The 14,246-nt window shown below is 45.0% G+C and overlaps 1 protein-coding gene across 1 annotated transcript in view; it reads left to right on the top strand.

Annotated features, from left to right (window-relative positions):
• The window catches only part of LOC135528873 (ABC transporter G family member 23-like), a 29,589-nt gene extending 15,349 nt beyond the window's left edge, over positions 1 to 14,240 (top strand). Inside the window, exons 9-20 of the mRNA XM_064957911.1 lie at positions 476 to 572; positions 749 to 917; positions 1,143 to 1,243; positions 2,170 to 2,240; positions 3,522 to 3,571; positions 3,703 to 3,759; positions 4,121 to 4,191; positions 4,921 to 5,009; positions 9,811 to 9,914; positions 10,377 to 10,536; positions 11,461 to 11,565; positions 13,463 to 14,240. Coding sequence (XP_064813983.1) covers positions 476 to 572; positions 749 to 917; positions 1,143 to 1,243; positions 2,170 to 2,240; positions 3,522 to 3,571; positions 3,703 to 3,759; positions 4,121 to 4,191; positions 4,921 to 5,009; positions 9,811 to 9,914; positions 10,377 to 10,536; positions 11,461 to 11,565; positions 13,463 to 13,569 — 1,181 coding nt within the window. The 3' untranslated portion in view covers positions 13,570 to 14,240. The remainder of the gene's footprint in view (positions 1 to 475; positions 573 to 748; positions 918 to 1,142; positions 1,244 to 2,169; positions 2,241 to 3,521; positions 3,572 to 3,702; positions 3,760 to 4,120; positions 4,192 to 4,920; positions 5,010 to 9,810; positions 9,915 to 10,376; positions 10,537 to 11,460; positions 11,566 to 13,462) is intronic.
• Positions 14,241 to 14,246: the final 6 nt, after the last annotated feature.

Genomic DNA, 14,246 nt, shown 5'->3' with positions numbered 1-14,246 from the left:
AGGGGTTAAGGTAAGGGTTAGGTTAAGTGTTAGGGTTAGGAGTTAGGGTTAGGAGTTAGGGTTAGGTTAGAGGGGTTAAGGTAAGGGTTATGTTAAGTGTTAGGGTTAGGAGTTAGGGTTAGGTTAGAGGGGTTAAGGTAAGGGTTAGGTTAAGTGTTAGGGTTAGGAGTTAGGGTTAGGTTAGAGGGGTTAAGGTAAGGGTTATGTTAAGTGTTAGGGTTAGGATTTAGGGTTAGGTTAGAGGGGTTAAGGTAAGCTTTAGGTTAAGTGTTAGGGTTAGGAAAAATAGAATTTTGAATGGGAATCAATTGTTTGGTCCCCACAAGGATAGTAAAACAAACGTGTGTGTGTGTGTGTGTGTGTGTGTGTGTGTGTGTGTGTGTGTGTGTGTGTGTGTGTGTGTGTGTGTGTGTGTGTGTGTGTGTGTGTGTGTGTGTGTGTGTGTGTGTGTGTGTGTGTGTGTGTGTGTGTGTAGCGGACTGGAAGGTACGAGTCAGGCATGTGATGCCAAAGTGGAGGAACATCGCAGCTCTGATTATCAAGACCACGGTGCGGATGAAGAGAATGCCTGGGTGAGGAGGATGAGGATGAATTAAAGGAGTAGAATGAGCTGGAGGAAGGCAGACACGATAATGATGAAGATGATGATCCCTTAAATCTTCCAACCAAAATGTCTGGAATACCTGGGAATTCTGGGAAAGTTGACAGAATTCTGCAACCCCAGTCTGATTGCATTGTATCTGTCCAGGTCCCTGTTTTTCCAGTTCCTTCTGCCAGTCATGCAGATCTCTCTGATGTGTCTGTGTATCGGAGGAGACCCCAAAGGAATACAGGTGGCTGTGGTCAACAATGAGACCTCCTCCAGCTCCTATAGCCAATCCCTGCTCTCCTTCCTGGACAACTCCAGCGTGCAACAGGTACTGGACCAATCTCCCACACTGTCCTGCTGGTCAGACTTAGTCCACTAGATGGAGGAATAGGGTGTAACACTGTCCTCCTGGTCAGACTTAGTCCACTAGATGGAGGAATAGGGTGTAACACTGTCCTGCTGGTCAGACTTAGTCCACTAGATGGAGGAGTAGGGTATAATTTAAGACCTAGCTATAGTCACTGATGGTGTCCCCTGTCCCTCCCTGCTCTAGGTGAACCTGTCCCATGCTGAGGCTTTTGCAGGGGCCTATAACGGAGAGTACTGGGCCGTCATCGGGTTTGGAAAGAATTTTACCAGCTACCTGACCAAGAGGTGAGACCTACCTCTGGACCTGTCTCTTGTCTAGTCTCATCTTCTTCCCTTGTTCTTCTGTTCTCCTCTCTTCTCTTCTGTCCTCCTGTGTTCCCTTCTGTTCTTTTCTGTTCTTTTCTGTTATCTTCCTCTCCTCTCCTCTCCTCTCCTCTCCTCTACTCTCCTCTCCTCTCCTCTCCTCTCCTCTCCTCTCCTCTCCTCTCCTCTCCTCTCCTCTCCTCTCCTCTCCTCTCCTCTCCTCTCCTCTCCTCTCCTCTCCTCTACTCTACTCTACTCTACTCTACTCTACTCTACTCTCCTCTCTTCTTGCCTCTTCTATCTCTTCTCTTAAATCACTGTCCATGACTTGCAATGCCGTTGAACTTTAAGGCCACCAGTGTCAAGATTCTTCCCTACAGCGTAATGGAAACCTGTGCACCTTCCAGCTGCCAATGTGACAAAGCATTCCACTGTCTTACACACACCCACACACAGACAGATAGACAGACAGACACACACGGACAGACACACACACAGACACACACACAGTGATGTCAACAAGGCATCTAACATGATGATGACTCTGTGGTGAGGAAGGGTACACCAGTCACCAGTATGTCTGTCTGTGACAGTGTGTATCTGCATGGATTCCTCTCCGTTTGTGTGTGTGTGTGTATGTGTGTGTGTGTGTGTGTGTGTGTGTGTGTGTGTGTGTGTGTGTGTGTGTGTGTGTGTGTGTGTGTGTGTGTGTGTGTGTGTGTGTGTGTGTGTGTGTGTGTGTGTGTGTGTGTGTGTGTGTGTGTGTGTGTGTGTGTGATCAGCCGTGAAGTGGAAAGTCTGGTCTTGCCTGTCGATCAGGGTCACACACACCTGGGCCGACCAGGTAGCTTACTGCATGCACACACACAGTATCATGTCTGTTCTGTGGTGTGTGTTGTATTATACAGGATGATCCAGCGGCAGGTCTCTAAGGAGGTGGTGGATGGAGGGTCGGTGCACGTCTGGTTGGACCTGACCAGTAAGCTTTCACTCCGCAGTCTGTTGGCATGTGACAGTGTTCCAGAATGTACGTTAGAATAGAATGCCATAGAATAGATCTGAATAGAATAGAAACTGTTAGAATAGATCTGAATAGAATAGAACATTGTTAGAATAGATCTGAATAGAATAGAGCACTGTTAGAAAGGAATGTTAGAATAGAATAGAATAGATCTGAATAGAATAGAACACTGTTAGAATAGAATAAAATTGATCTGAATAGAATAGAACACTGTTAGAATAGAATAGATCTGAATAGAATAGAAACTGTTAGAATAGATCTGAATAGAATAGAACACTGTTAGAATAGAATAGATCTGAATAGAATAGAGCACTGTTAGAATAGAATACTGATAGAATATCTCTGAATAGAATGGAACACTGTTAGAATATAATAAAATAGATCTGAATAGAATAGAACACTGTTAGAATAGAATAGATCTGAATAGAATAGAACACTGTTAGAATGTTAGAATAGAATATCTGAATAGAGCAATGTCAATAGAATATCTGAATAGAATAGAACACTGTTAGAATAGAATAAAATAGATGAAGAATGGAACACTGTTAGAATGATCTGAATAGAATAGAAACTGTTAGAATAGATCTGAATAGAATAGAACACTGTTAGAATAGAATAGATCTGAATAGAATAGAGCACTGTTAGAATAGAATACTGATAGAATATCTCTGAATAGAATGGAACACTGTTAGAATAGAATAAAATAGATCTGAATAGAATAGAACACTGTTAGAATAGAATAGATCTGAATAGAATAGAACACTGTTAGAATAGAATACTGATAGAATATCTCTGAATAGAATGGAACACTGTTAGAATACAATGCCGATAGAATACAGTAGATCTGAATAGAATAGAACACTGTTAGAATAGAATAGAATGCCAATAGAATAGATCTGGATAGAATTGAACACTGTTAGAATAGAATAGTTCTGAATAGAATAGAACACTGTTAGAATATAATAGAATGCCAATCGAATAGCATAGATAGTTTGGCTGTGGAATTGACCTCTAGGTGTTAGTGTAACTGTTTTACAATACTGTGGGGGTCTTCTGAATGATGGCTCATCTCCCAAGTAATGGAAATGGATTTTGAATGCTTTTCAAAGTAAATGATTGATTAGTTTTATTCCAAATACTGTAAACGTTCAAATCATTGAAATAGATCAAACATTTTTCAAGTGATGTTCGTCAAACTTATGGTGACATTGTTTTAACCTTCTAATGTATTTTCTCCAGATCGACAAATCGCCTTAATGCTTCAGAAAAAAATTAAAGATGCCTTTGAGGTACACCAGAGTTCCCCTTTCTTTGTTTTGTCATTAGGTGACGAATGATACTGTTTTGGAAGAGTTAGTTGACTTTTGAGAGTGTTAGTGTTATTATTTATATGGCTTCTGCCTCTCTGTTCCCTCCTCAGGGTTTTATCCAGTATAAGATGAGTAGCAGGTCTTACCTGCTCTCTCTTCCTGTCAAGGTATGACAATCCCCTTAAAACCCTGGTTAAGTCCCAAAAGGTCCATAGGGCTGTGGTCAAAAGTAGTGTCCTATGTAGGGAATAGGGTGTCATTTGGGAAGCAGGCCCTGTGTTGATAGTATTCTGCCATCCACATCTACTAGCCTTGCTAGTGTCTGATAGAGACAAGCTGTTATCTTCCCAAGACCACAACGTAACCCGTGTTGTTGAATGTAGACAAATGTTTGATCCATTCCTGATGAATACACAGATGTATTGTGCACTGGGGGGAAAATGTTTCACTTACTATTCTTGTGTCACATTTCTCATTTTTTAAACACCTTTTGCTCGCTATTTGTCTTTGTCCCGTTTCTCTTTCCAGTTTGAGGAGCCCATCTATGGCAGCATGAACTCAGACTTCACTACGTTTGTGACACCAGGAGCCGTTCTGAGGTAGAGATTCAGTCCACGTCTGAACCTCGTCAGCTTTACTGAGACAAAGATGATAATCTGTTAAAATACTGTATGTCTTACGGTTTCCCTCCTCTTACTCTCTCCCTGTCGCTCTTTCTCTTTCTCTCTCTCTCTCGTTTTGTCTATCTCTCCCTGTATCTCTCTCTCCTGTCTTTCTCTATCTCTCTCCCTGTCGCTCTCTCTCTTTCTGTCTCTCTCTCCCTGTCGCTCTCTCTCTCTTCTCTCTCTCTTTCTGTCTGTCTCTCTCTCTCTCTCTTTCTCTCTCTCTCTTTCTGGCTCTCTCTTTCTCTCTCTCTCTCTCTTTCTCTCTCTCTCTTTCTGTCTATCTCCCTGTATCTCTCTCTCTCCTGTCTCTCTCACTCTCTCTGTCTCTCTCGCTCCTGTCTCTCTCTCTCTACTCCATATAACTTCCTCATGTTTCCTATTTTTTTCTCTCAATTTATCCTCTTTTTCCCCTTTTCTCCTTCCCTTATTCTACCACCTCCCCCCTTCTCTCCCCCTTCTCCCTCATTCTACCCCCTCTCTCCTTCTCTCTCTCCCTCCCTTCTACCCCCTCCCTCCTTCTCTCTCATTCTACCATCTCTCCTTCTCTCTCCCCCTCATTCTCTCCCTCCCTTCTCCCTCATTCTACCCCCTCCCTCCTTCTCGCTCCCCCTCATTCTCTCCCTTCCCTTCTCTCTCCCCCACACGCCTTCTCTCTCTACACAGCATCACTTTCTACCTGGCAGTGGGCTTGACTGCTCTGTCCTTCGTGATAGAGAGGAAGGAGGGGCTAATGGAAAGGTGCTGGGTCTCAGGTAAGAGGTCAAAGTTCACAGAGTGGATAACAAAATGGCACCCTATTCCCTATTTAGTGCTTACATTTTGACCTGGGCTAAGGGTCCCAAACAGCACCTATAGAGGGCTTGCAAGTAAGTCACAAATCACCTAGCAACTCCCATGTTGGAAGACCAAACTGAAGTCTGATGAAGTCCTCCAATCATCCACATGGATGGCTGCGTTTTGTTACCACCGGAAACTTCGGGAAGATTTCCCATTATTTTGTTATTTCTAAGGACTCAGAAAACGGAGTCAGTGGGAGAACCTATTCAAGTAAGTAAATATATGTTGAAAGTGATCAAAAACAATGTATTATTAACTAGCTAGCTTGCTACAGAAACTAAGTGTGCAGGCTAACTCAAATTAGCTGCTAACGTAATGTTCGCTAGTTAACAAACTTTACATACTGTATACAGTAGCTAGCTAGGTGAATTAACTATCACCAGTTTGCTAGCTTCATATTAGCTAGTTAGTTATCTTGATGTATTTCTCGTAACTCCAAATGCATTTGTAGCTAGTTAGCTAGCTAACAGCCATGGAAGAGGGTGAAAGGATTAGCTCGCAGTTCCAGCTGTCAGAGAACAGAGAGTAGGCTTCTCTAGATAGGGCAAGTACCTTTGTGGGAGGACATTATGAAACTATTCTCTAGTTCCAGTCCCTAGTGAGATACTGAGGACAGAGAGCAACATAATATTCAGGGCTGTCTAACTTGAGTATAATGCAGCCTGTTTCTTTGATGTCTGTCGTCAGATACAGAGTGCCGTGAAACCCTGTCTGCAGATGAAGAGGTCCCAATTAATGTCCCAAGAGAATATACCATAGATTATATATTTGTACATTTTTGTGAAGAAAAATACAGTTTAAAAGTCACACAATGTATAAACACATTACAACTGGAGCAGGCCAACCGTACTGGGTGTGCAGGCTTCTGTTCCAGCCCTGCACTAACAACACCTGATTCAATGTATCAAACCTAATGAGTTAATAATCAGGCGTGCTAATGCTGGACTGGAACACAAGTCTGTTCCCCCAGTAGATCAGTGGTGTGATGTTGGACACCTCTGGTTTTGAGTTTTTGTTCAACTGAAATTGTTTTAGTAATAACGGCATACGTGTTACTAAAATGTCTAAGTGTTAATGTAACTATTATTCAAGATGAACTACTGTTGATGTTGATTAATCACAGATCACAATCCTGCAATAAAGAGGGAAATATGTCTCTAATGTCTGTTTCTGTGTTCTATTCTCAAATTAGTTAATTAGTTTTATTTGATTGTCACTATTTTTCAGGATATCGGCCATGTGAACCCATTTTGCAGCTGATAATGGCATGCAGCACCAATGCAGCCACAGGCCTAAAACAGTGGTTCCCAACTCCAGTCCTCCAGTTCCCCACAACAGCCCAACTCCAGTCCTCCAGTTCCCCCAACTCCAGTCCTCCAGTTCCCCCAACTCCAGTCCTCCAGTTCCCCCAACTCTAGTCCTCCAGTTCCAACTCCAGTCCTCCAGTTCCCCCAACTCCAGTCCTCCAGTTCCCCCAACTCCAGTCCTCCAGTTCCCCCAACTCCAGTCCTCCAGTTCCCCCAACTCTAGTCCTCCAGTTCCAACTCCAGTCCTCCAGTTCCCCCAACTCTAGTCCTCCAGTTCCAACTCCAGTCCTCCAGTTCCCCCAACTCCAGTCCTCCAGTTCCCCCAACTCCAGTCCTCCAGTTCCCCCAACTCCAGTCCTCCAGTTCCCCCAACTCCAGCCCTCCAGTTCCCCCAACTCCAGCCCTCCAGTTCCCCCAACTCCAGCCCTCCAGTTCCCCCAACTCTAGTCCTCCAGTTCCCCCAACTCCAGTCCTCCAGTTCCCCCAACTCCAGTCCTCCAGTTCCCCCAACTCCAGTCCTCCAGTTCCAACTCCAGTCCTCCAGTTCCCCCAACTCCAGTCCTCCAGTTCCAACTCCAGTCCTCCAGTTCCCCCAACTCCAGTCCTCCAGTTCCCCCAACTCCAGTCCTCCAGTTCCCCCAACTCCAGTCCTCCAGTTCCCCCAACTCTAGTCCTCCAGTTCCAACTCCAGTCCTCCAGTTCCCCCAACTCCAGTCCTCCAGTTCCCCCAACTCTAGTCCTCCAGTTCCAACTCCAGTCCTCCAGTTCCCCCAACTCCAGTCCTCCAGTTCCCCCAACTCCAGCCCTCCAGTTCCCCCAACTCCAGTCCTCCAGTTCCCCCAACTCCAGTCCTCCAGTTCCCCCAACTCCAGTCCTCCAGTTCCCCCAACTCCAGTCCTCCAGTTCCCCCAACTCCAGCCCTCCAGTTCCCCCAACTCTAGTCCTCCAGTTCCAACTCCAGTCCTCCAGTTCCCCCAACTCCAGTCCTCCAGTTCCCCCAACTCCAGTCCTCCAGTTCCCCCAACTCTAGTCCTCCAGTTCCAACTCCAGTCCTCCAGTTCCCCCAACTCCAGTCCTCCAGTTCCAACTCCAGTCCTCCAGTTCCCCCAACTCCAGTCCTCCAGTTCCCACAACAGCACACATTGTTGTAGCCCCAGACAAATAAACCTAATTCAACTCCAAGGGCCTGATGATTAGTTGACAAGTTGAATCAGGTGTTTTTCAATAAAACTGTACTGTTGGGTGGGGCTACTCGAGCTCCGGAGTTGGGAACCGCTGGCCAATAGCATGATGGCATTAGTCTTATGGGCATTTGCAATGCGGACCTTGCCATTATGCTGCTGAAGCAGAAGCTTAACTCACACACGGTTGTCATACTGTTCAGCTGTAGACTATGTATATGAAGCTAATCATTATACTAGATGTTGTACATGCTTTGTGCTGACATGACATTTTTGGAATGCTAATCTAACCCTCGTAATCTAACTGGTGAAATGTCTGAAAGCAGGAGATTGGATCCTTATCTTAAAACGTACACACAACTATACTGAACAAAAACATAAAAGCAACATGTTTCATGAAATAAAATATCCCAGAAATTTTCCATACGCACATAAAAACGTATTGCTCTCAAATGTTGTGCACAAATTTGTTCACGTCCCTGTTAGTGAGCATTTCTCCTTTGCCAAGATAATTCATCCACCTGACAGGTGTGGCATATCAAGAATATGATTAAACAGCACGATCATGACACAGGTGCACCTTGTGCTGGGGACAATAAAAGGTCACTCAAATGTGCAGTTTTGTCACACATCACAATGCCACAGATGTCTCAAGTTCTGCAGGAATGTCCACCAGAGCTGTTGCCAGAGAATTTAACTTTAATTTCCAACTGGCCTCACAACCCAGAACCTCCACATCCTGCTTCTTCACCTGTGTCTGAGACCAGCCACCCGCTGATGAAATTGAGGGGTATTTCTGTCTGTAATAAAGCTCTTTAGTGGGGGGAAAATCATTCTGATTGGCTGGGCCTGGATTCCAGGCCCACCCATGGCTGTGCCTCTGCCCAGTGATGTGAAATCCATAGATTAAGGCCACATACATTTATTTAAATTGACTGATTTCCTTATATGAACTGGAACTCAGTAAAATCGTAGACATTTTTAGCACGTTGCGTTTATATTTTTGTTCAATATATTTCATTCTATTTTTTATTTGTATTGTTATTTTTTCACTCTGCATACATTGTTGGGAAGGGCTCATAAACTAGCATATCACAACAGTGTACACCAGCGCATGTGACAAAATGTGATTAGATTTTAATCAGAATGATCCACCATCTCCCCCTAGTGGTCAATACTGGTCAGTACACGGATGATGCAGAAAGGCTCAATGCAGATAGGCTCAGTGCAGATAGGCTCAGTGCTGATAGGATCAGTGCTGATAGGCTCAGTGCTGATAGGCTCAGTGCAGATAGGCGCAGTGCAGATAGGCGCAGTGCTGATAGGGTCAGTCCAATAATTGACTATTTAGCTAAATCACCATGGGCCCCACATTATGAAAAAATAAATACATTGCTTCTCCCTTTTCCTCTATGTTCTTCCTATCCTCTCTCTCGCTCTCTCTCTCTCTTCACTCTCTCCCTCTTATTTTCTCTCTCCTTCTTACTCCTCTCTCTTTCTCTCTATTCCTCCTTCTCTCTCTCTATCACTCTCTTTCTTATTCTCTCTCTCTCCTTACTCTCTCTCTTTCTCTCTATTCCTCTTTCTCTCTTCCTCATTCTCGCTCTCTCCCTCTCTCTCAATTCAATTCAATTTGCTTTATTGGCATGATGTAACAATGTACATATTGCCAAAGCTCATTTAGGATATTTACAATATAAAAAATAAAAATGAGAATCAAAATTGTAAACGGGACAACAGTAACAACAATAACCAAGGGTCAAAATAACCATACATTGAACAATAACAATAAGCATACAGTAGAGTACATGTGCAGGTTGATTTATCTGTCAGACACTGTCCCTCGACTTATGGCAGGAAGGAATGTAGTGCGCTGCCAACCCAGAGCTCTCTGCGTCCTCCCCCAACATGTCGGGCAGTCTATCCTCATCAGAGAGGTCTTTGAAACCTTGAAAAAGGGTTTTAAATTTGGGGAAATTACACTCTCTAATTGTTTATATTTTTGACATTTTGTCAGGAAATGCAGCTCCGTCTCAGGTTCTGCTGTGGTGCAGTGGTTGCACAGCCCTTCCTCTACAGGGAGCCAGGTTTTCCTGTGTCTTCCCTTCTCAATGGCAAGGCTGTGTTCACTGAGCCTGTACTTTGTCAAGGTTTTTCTTAGGTTTTGATCAGTAAAACCATGGTCAAATATTTAGCCACAGTGTTCTCTCTCTCCCCCCTCCCCCAAGGTGTGAGTTCAATGGAGACCGTGCTGGCGTATCTCATCTCCCAGCTGATTATCATCAGTGTCCAGATTATTCTACTACTGATCTTAATGCTGCTCGTCTTTAAGGTAACACACACACACACAGGTCTCTGTATTGTGACAATGTAACAGACACTATATCGTTGAATAACATGACATGCTCTTTCACCTTGAATAACATGTTACCATCCCTCCTTTTCTGTCTTTCTCACTTTTTACTGTCTCCTACCATCCCTCCTTTTCTGTCTTTCTCACTTTTTACTGTCTCCTCCTCCAATCCCTGTCCTCTCTCTCTCCGTCCTTCTCCCCCTCCTCCAATCCCTGTCCTCTCTCTCTCCGTCCTTCTCCCCCTCCTCCAATCCCTGTCCTCTCTCTCTCCGTCCTTCTCCCCCTCCTCCAATCCCTGTCCTCTCTCTCTCCATCCTTCTCCCCCTCCTCCAATCCCTGTCCTCTCTCTCTCCGTCCTTCTCCCCCTCCTCCAACTCTCGCTTTCCTTCCCCTCTCTCTTCCTCTTTCTCCCCCTCCTCCACCTCTCTCCCTACCCTCCAGATCCCTAATGAGGGGAACCTGGTGTTGGTTATAGCTCTGATCGTGCTGCAGGGTATAACAGGCACTTCCTTTGGTCTGGTCATCTCATCCGCCATCGATGACGAACAGAACGCCACCCAAGCTGCCCTTGGTATCTTCTACCCCAACCTCATCGTCAGTGGTACGTCACACACTCACACACGGACGCACATGTAGCGGATGTGAAACAGCTAGCTAGTCAGTGGTGGTGCGTGCTTAATAGCGTTTCATTCGGTGACGACACTTGCTCTGAGACCTTGAAGTAGTGGTTTCCCTTGCTCTGTAAGGGCCGCAGCTTTTGTGGAGCGATGGGGAACGATGCTTCGTGGGTGACTGTTGTTGATGTGTGCAGAGGGTCCCTGGTTTGCGCCCAGGTATGGGCGATGGGACGGTCTAAAGTTATACTGTTACACACATACACACGCTAGCACACAGAGACACACACACACACACACACACTGTCTTTTACCTCAATAGTCAGTAGTACGTTTTAGGGGGTTTGATTTCCGTAACTATGCCAAACTACAATAGTGTCTTCCATGTTCTCTCAATTTCAAATCAAATCTATTTATATAGCCCTTCGTACATCAGCTGATATCTCAAAGTGCTGTACAGAAACCCAGCCTAAAAACCTAGGAAGAAACCTAGAGAGGAACCAGGCTATGAGGGGTGGCCAGTCCTCTTCTGGCTGTGCCGGGTGGAGATTATAACAGAACATGGCCAAGATGTTCAAATGTTCATAAATGACCAGCATGGTCCAATAATAATAATCACAGGCAGAACAGTTGAACCTGGAGCAGCAGCACTGCCAGGTGGACTGGGGACAGCAAGGAGTCATCATGTCAGGTAGTCCTGAGGCAATTCAATAAAGTTGAATTAAATCCTATTCAGTTCAGTTCAATTACTCTTTCTGAAAATAACACTTTCTTGGAAGAAAATCCATGTTGCCAAAGCAGATCAGTTTAGGACATGTCTCTGTCTTCTGAGCCTCACAAAGAAGAACAGCACACACCCACATCTCACTCTCTCTTTCTCTAAGACAGTCTCTTTCCTCCTCTCCCTACAGGTATAATCTGGCCTGTGGAGTGCATCCCCTATCCACTACGTTACATCAGTCTGGCCCTGCCCCAGACCTACGCTTCTGAAGCCCTACGATGCATCATGTACAGAGGTAACACACATACGCACGTTATCCACTAGCAATTAGCTACACAACACAGTACATTGAAGCTTATATCCTGTCTGCACAGAGTCAGCCCTAAACACACACACACACACACACACACAGACACACAAATATAAATACTGGACATAAACTCAGCAACAACAAAAAAAGTCCTCGCACTGTCAACTGCGTTTATTTTCAGCAAACGTAACGTGTGTAAATATTTGTATGAACATAACAAGATTCAACAACTGAGACATAAACTGAACAAGTTCCACAGACATGTGACTAACAGAAATGGAATAATGTCTCCCTGAACAAAGGTCAAAATCAAAAGTAACAGTCAGTATCTACTGTGGCCACCAGCTGCATTAAGTACTGCAGTGCATCTCCTCCTCGTAGACTGCACCAGATTTGACAGTTCTTGCTGTGAGATGTTACCCCACTCTTCCCCCAATGCACCTGCAAGTTCCCAGACATTTCTGGGGGAATGGCCCTAGCCCTCACCCACCAATCCAACAGGTCCCAGATGTGCTCAATGGGATTCAGATCCGGGCTCTTCGATGGCCATGGCAGAACACTGACATTCCTGTCTTGCAGGAAATCACACAGAACGAGCAGTATGGCTGGTGGCATTGTCATGCTGCAGGGTCATGTCAGGATGAGCCTGCAGGAAGGGAACCACATGAGGGAGGAGGATGTCTTTCCTGTAACGCACAGCATTGAGATTGGCTGCAATGAGAACAAGCTCAGTCCGATGATGCTGTGACACACCGCCCCAGACCATGACGGATCCTCCACCTCCAAATTGATCCCGCGCCAGAGTACAGGCCTCAGTGTAACACTCATTCCTTCTACGATAAACGCAAATCCAACCATCACCCCCGGTGAGACAAAACCGCGACTCGTCAGTGAAGAACACCTTTTGCAAGTCCTGTCTGGTCCAGCGACGGTGGGTTTGTGCCCATAGGTGAGGTGAGGACCTGCCTTACAACAGGCCTACAAGCCCTCAGTCCAGCCTCTCTCAGCCTATTGCGGACAGTCTGAGCACTGATGGAGGGATTGTGCGTTCCTGGTGTAACTCGGGCAGTTGTTGTTGCCATCCTGTACCTGTCCCGCAGGGGTCATGTTCGGATGTACCGATCCTGTGCAGATGTTGTTATATGTGGTCTGCCACTGCGAGGACGATCAGCTGTCCGTCCTGTCTTCCTGTAGCACTGTCTTAGGCGTCTCACAGTACTGACATTGCAATTTATTGCCCTGGGCACATCTGCAGTCCTCATGCCTGCTTGCAGCCTGCCTAAGGCACATTCACGCAGATGAGCAAGGAGCCTGGGCATCTTTTGTTGGTGTTTTTCAGAATCAGTAGAAAGGCCTCTTTAGTGTTCTAAGTTTTGTGACCTTAATTGCCTTCCCTCTGTAAGCTGTACGTGTCTTAACGACCGTTCCATAGGTGCATGTTCTTTAATTGTTTATGGTTCATTGAACAAGCATGGGAAACAGTGTTCAAACCCTTTACAATGAAAATCTGTGAAGTTATTTGTATTTTTACGAATTATCTTTGAAAGACAAGGTCCTGAAAAAGGAACATTTCTTTTTTTGCTGAGTTTACATACATACATACACACACACACACACACACACACACACACACACACACACACACACACACACACACACACACACACACACACACACACACACACAATGTTACATAAAACACACTACATAAAAAACATACATACATACACACACACAATGTGTATGTCTCAGTCTGTCTGTCTGTCTGTCTGTCTGTCTCATCTTCACATCACAGTACAAACACACATACACACAAACTCTCTCTCACACACACACACAGAGATAAAGAGAAAGACACCATCTTACCTTGTCTCTCCCTCAGGCTGGGGTCTCTCCAGGATGATAGTGTGGCGAGGCTTTGTTGTCACCCTGGGCTGGAACACTTTCTTCGTCATCCTGGCCATCGTCATCCTCAAGTTGAGGATGTGAAACGCCTACCCAGGGAAGTTGTGTGCGTATGTAGTGTATGTGAGTGTGTGAGGGTTTTGTGTGGGAGTGTCAATGTGGTGTGTCTATATATAGTCTAGTGAGTGTGTATATGGTGTGTGTATATATAGTCTAGTGAGTGTGTATATGGGGTGTGTGTATATATAGTCTAGTGAGTGTGTGTAGGGTCAGTGCAGATAGGGTAACTTTCCCCCTCAGTCACGTTAGTTTGGCTACTCAACCGATCTATTTGTCACTCACAAACCAATCAAAATGCCTGAAATGTGTGTCTGGACACTGCACCCGCCCACTCAGGTGTTACGAGTGTAATCACCGTCAGAAGAGTGATCGTCGTCTGAGGACTGTTATTATGGACAATAACATGAATGGGTGTGATACGTTTACAGCAGGATTCTACTGTCCTACCGTTATAAGTCTGTAATGTTAGTGTGTTTTCCCGATACTGCTTTGCATATTGTTGATAGTTAATTGCCATTATTGCATTGGTTGCACAGGTGTTTTATGTAGGATATTTGTTGTACTGGTAACACAAGGCTGGAATTATTAAAAGTTAAGAAGGGTCTTTTTTGTCAAAGCAGCTGTTAGGGTCAGAGTTATGCGTAGCCTCATTAGACTGACTTTCAAACGCACAACTAGGTTGCCTGGCAACTCAAACTGAA

This window comes from Oncorhynchus masou, unplaced genomic scaffold, assembly GCF_036934945.1.
Source record: "Oncorhynchus masou masou isolate Uvic2021 unplaced genomic scaffold, UVic_Omas_1.1 unplaced_scaffold_1052, whole genome shotgun sequence".
Lineage (NCBI taxonomy): Eukaryota > Metazoa > Chordata > Actinopteri > Salmoniformes > Salmonidae > Oncorhynchus > Oncorhynchus masou.
Note: the sequence above shows the minus strand (reverse complement) of the source record. Positions and strands in the feature narration are given on the sequence as shown.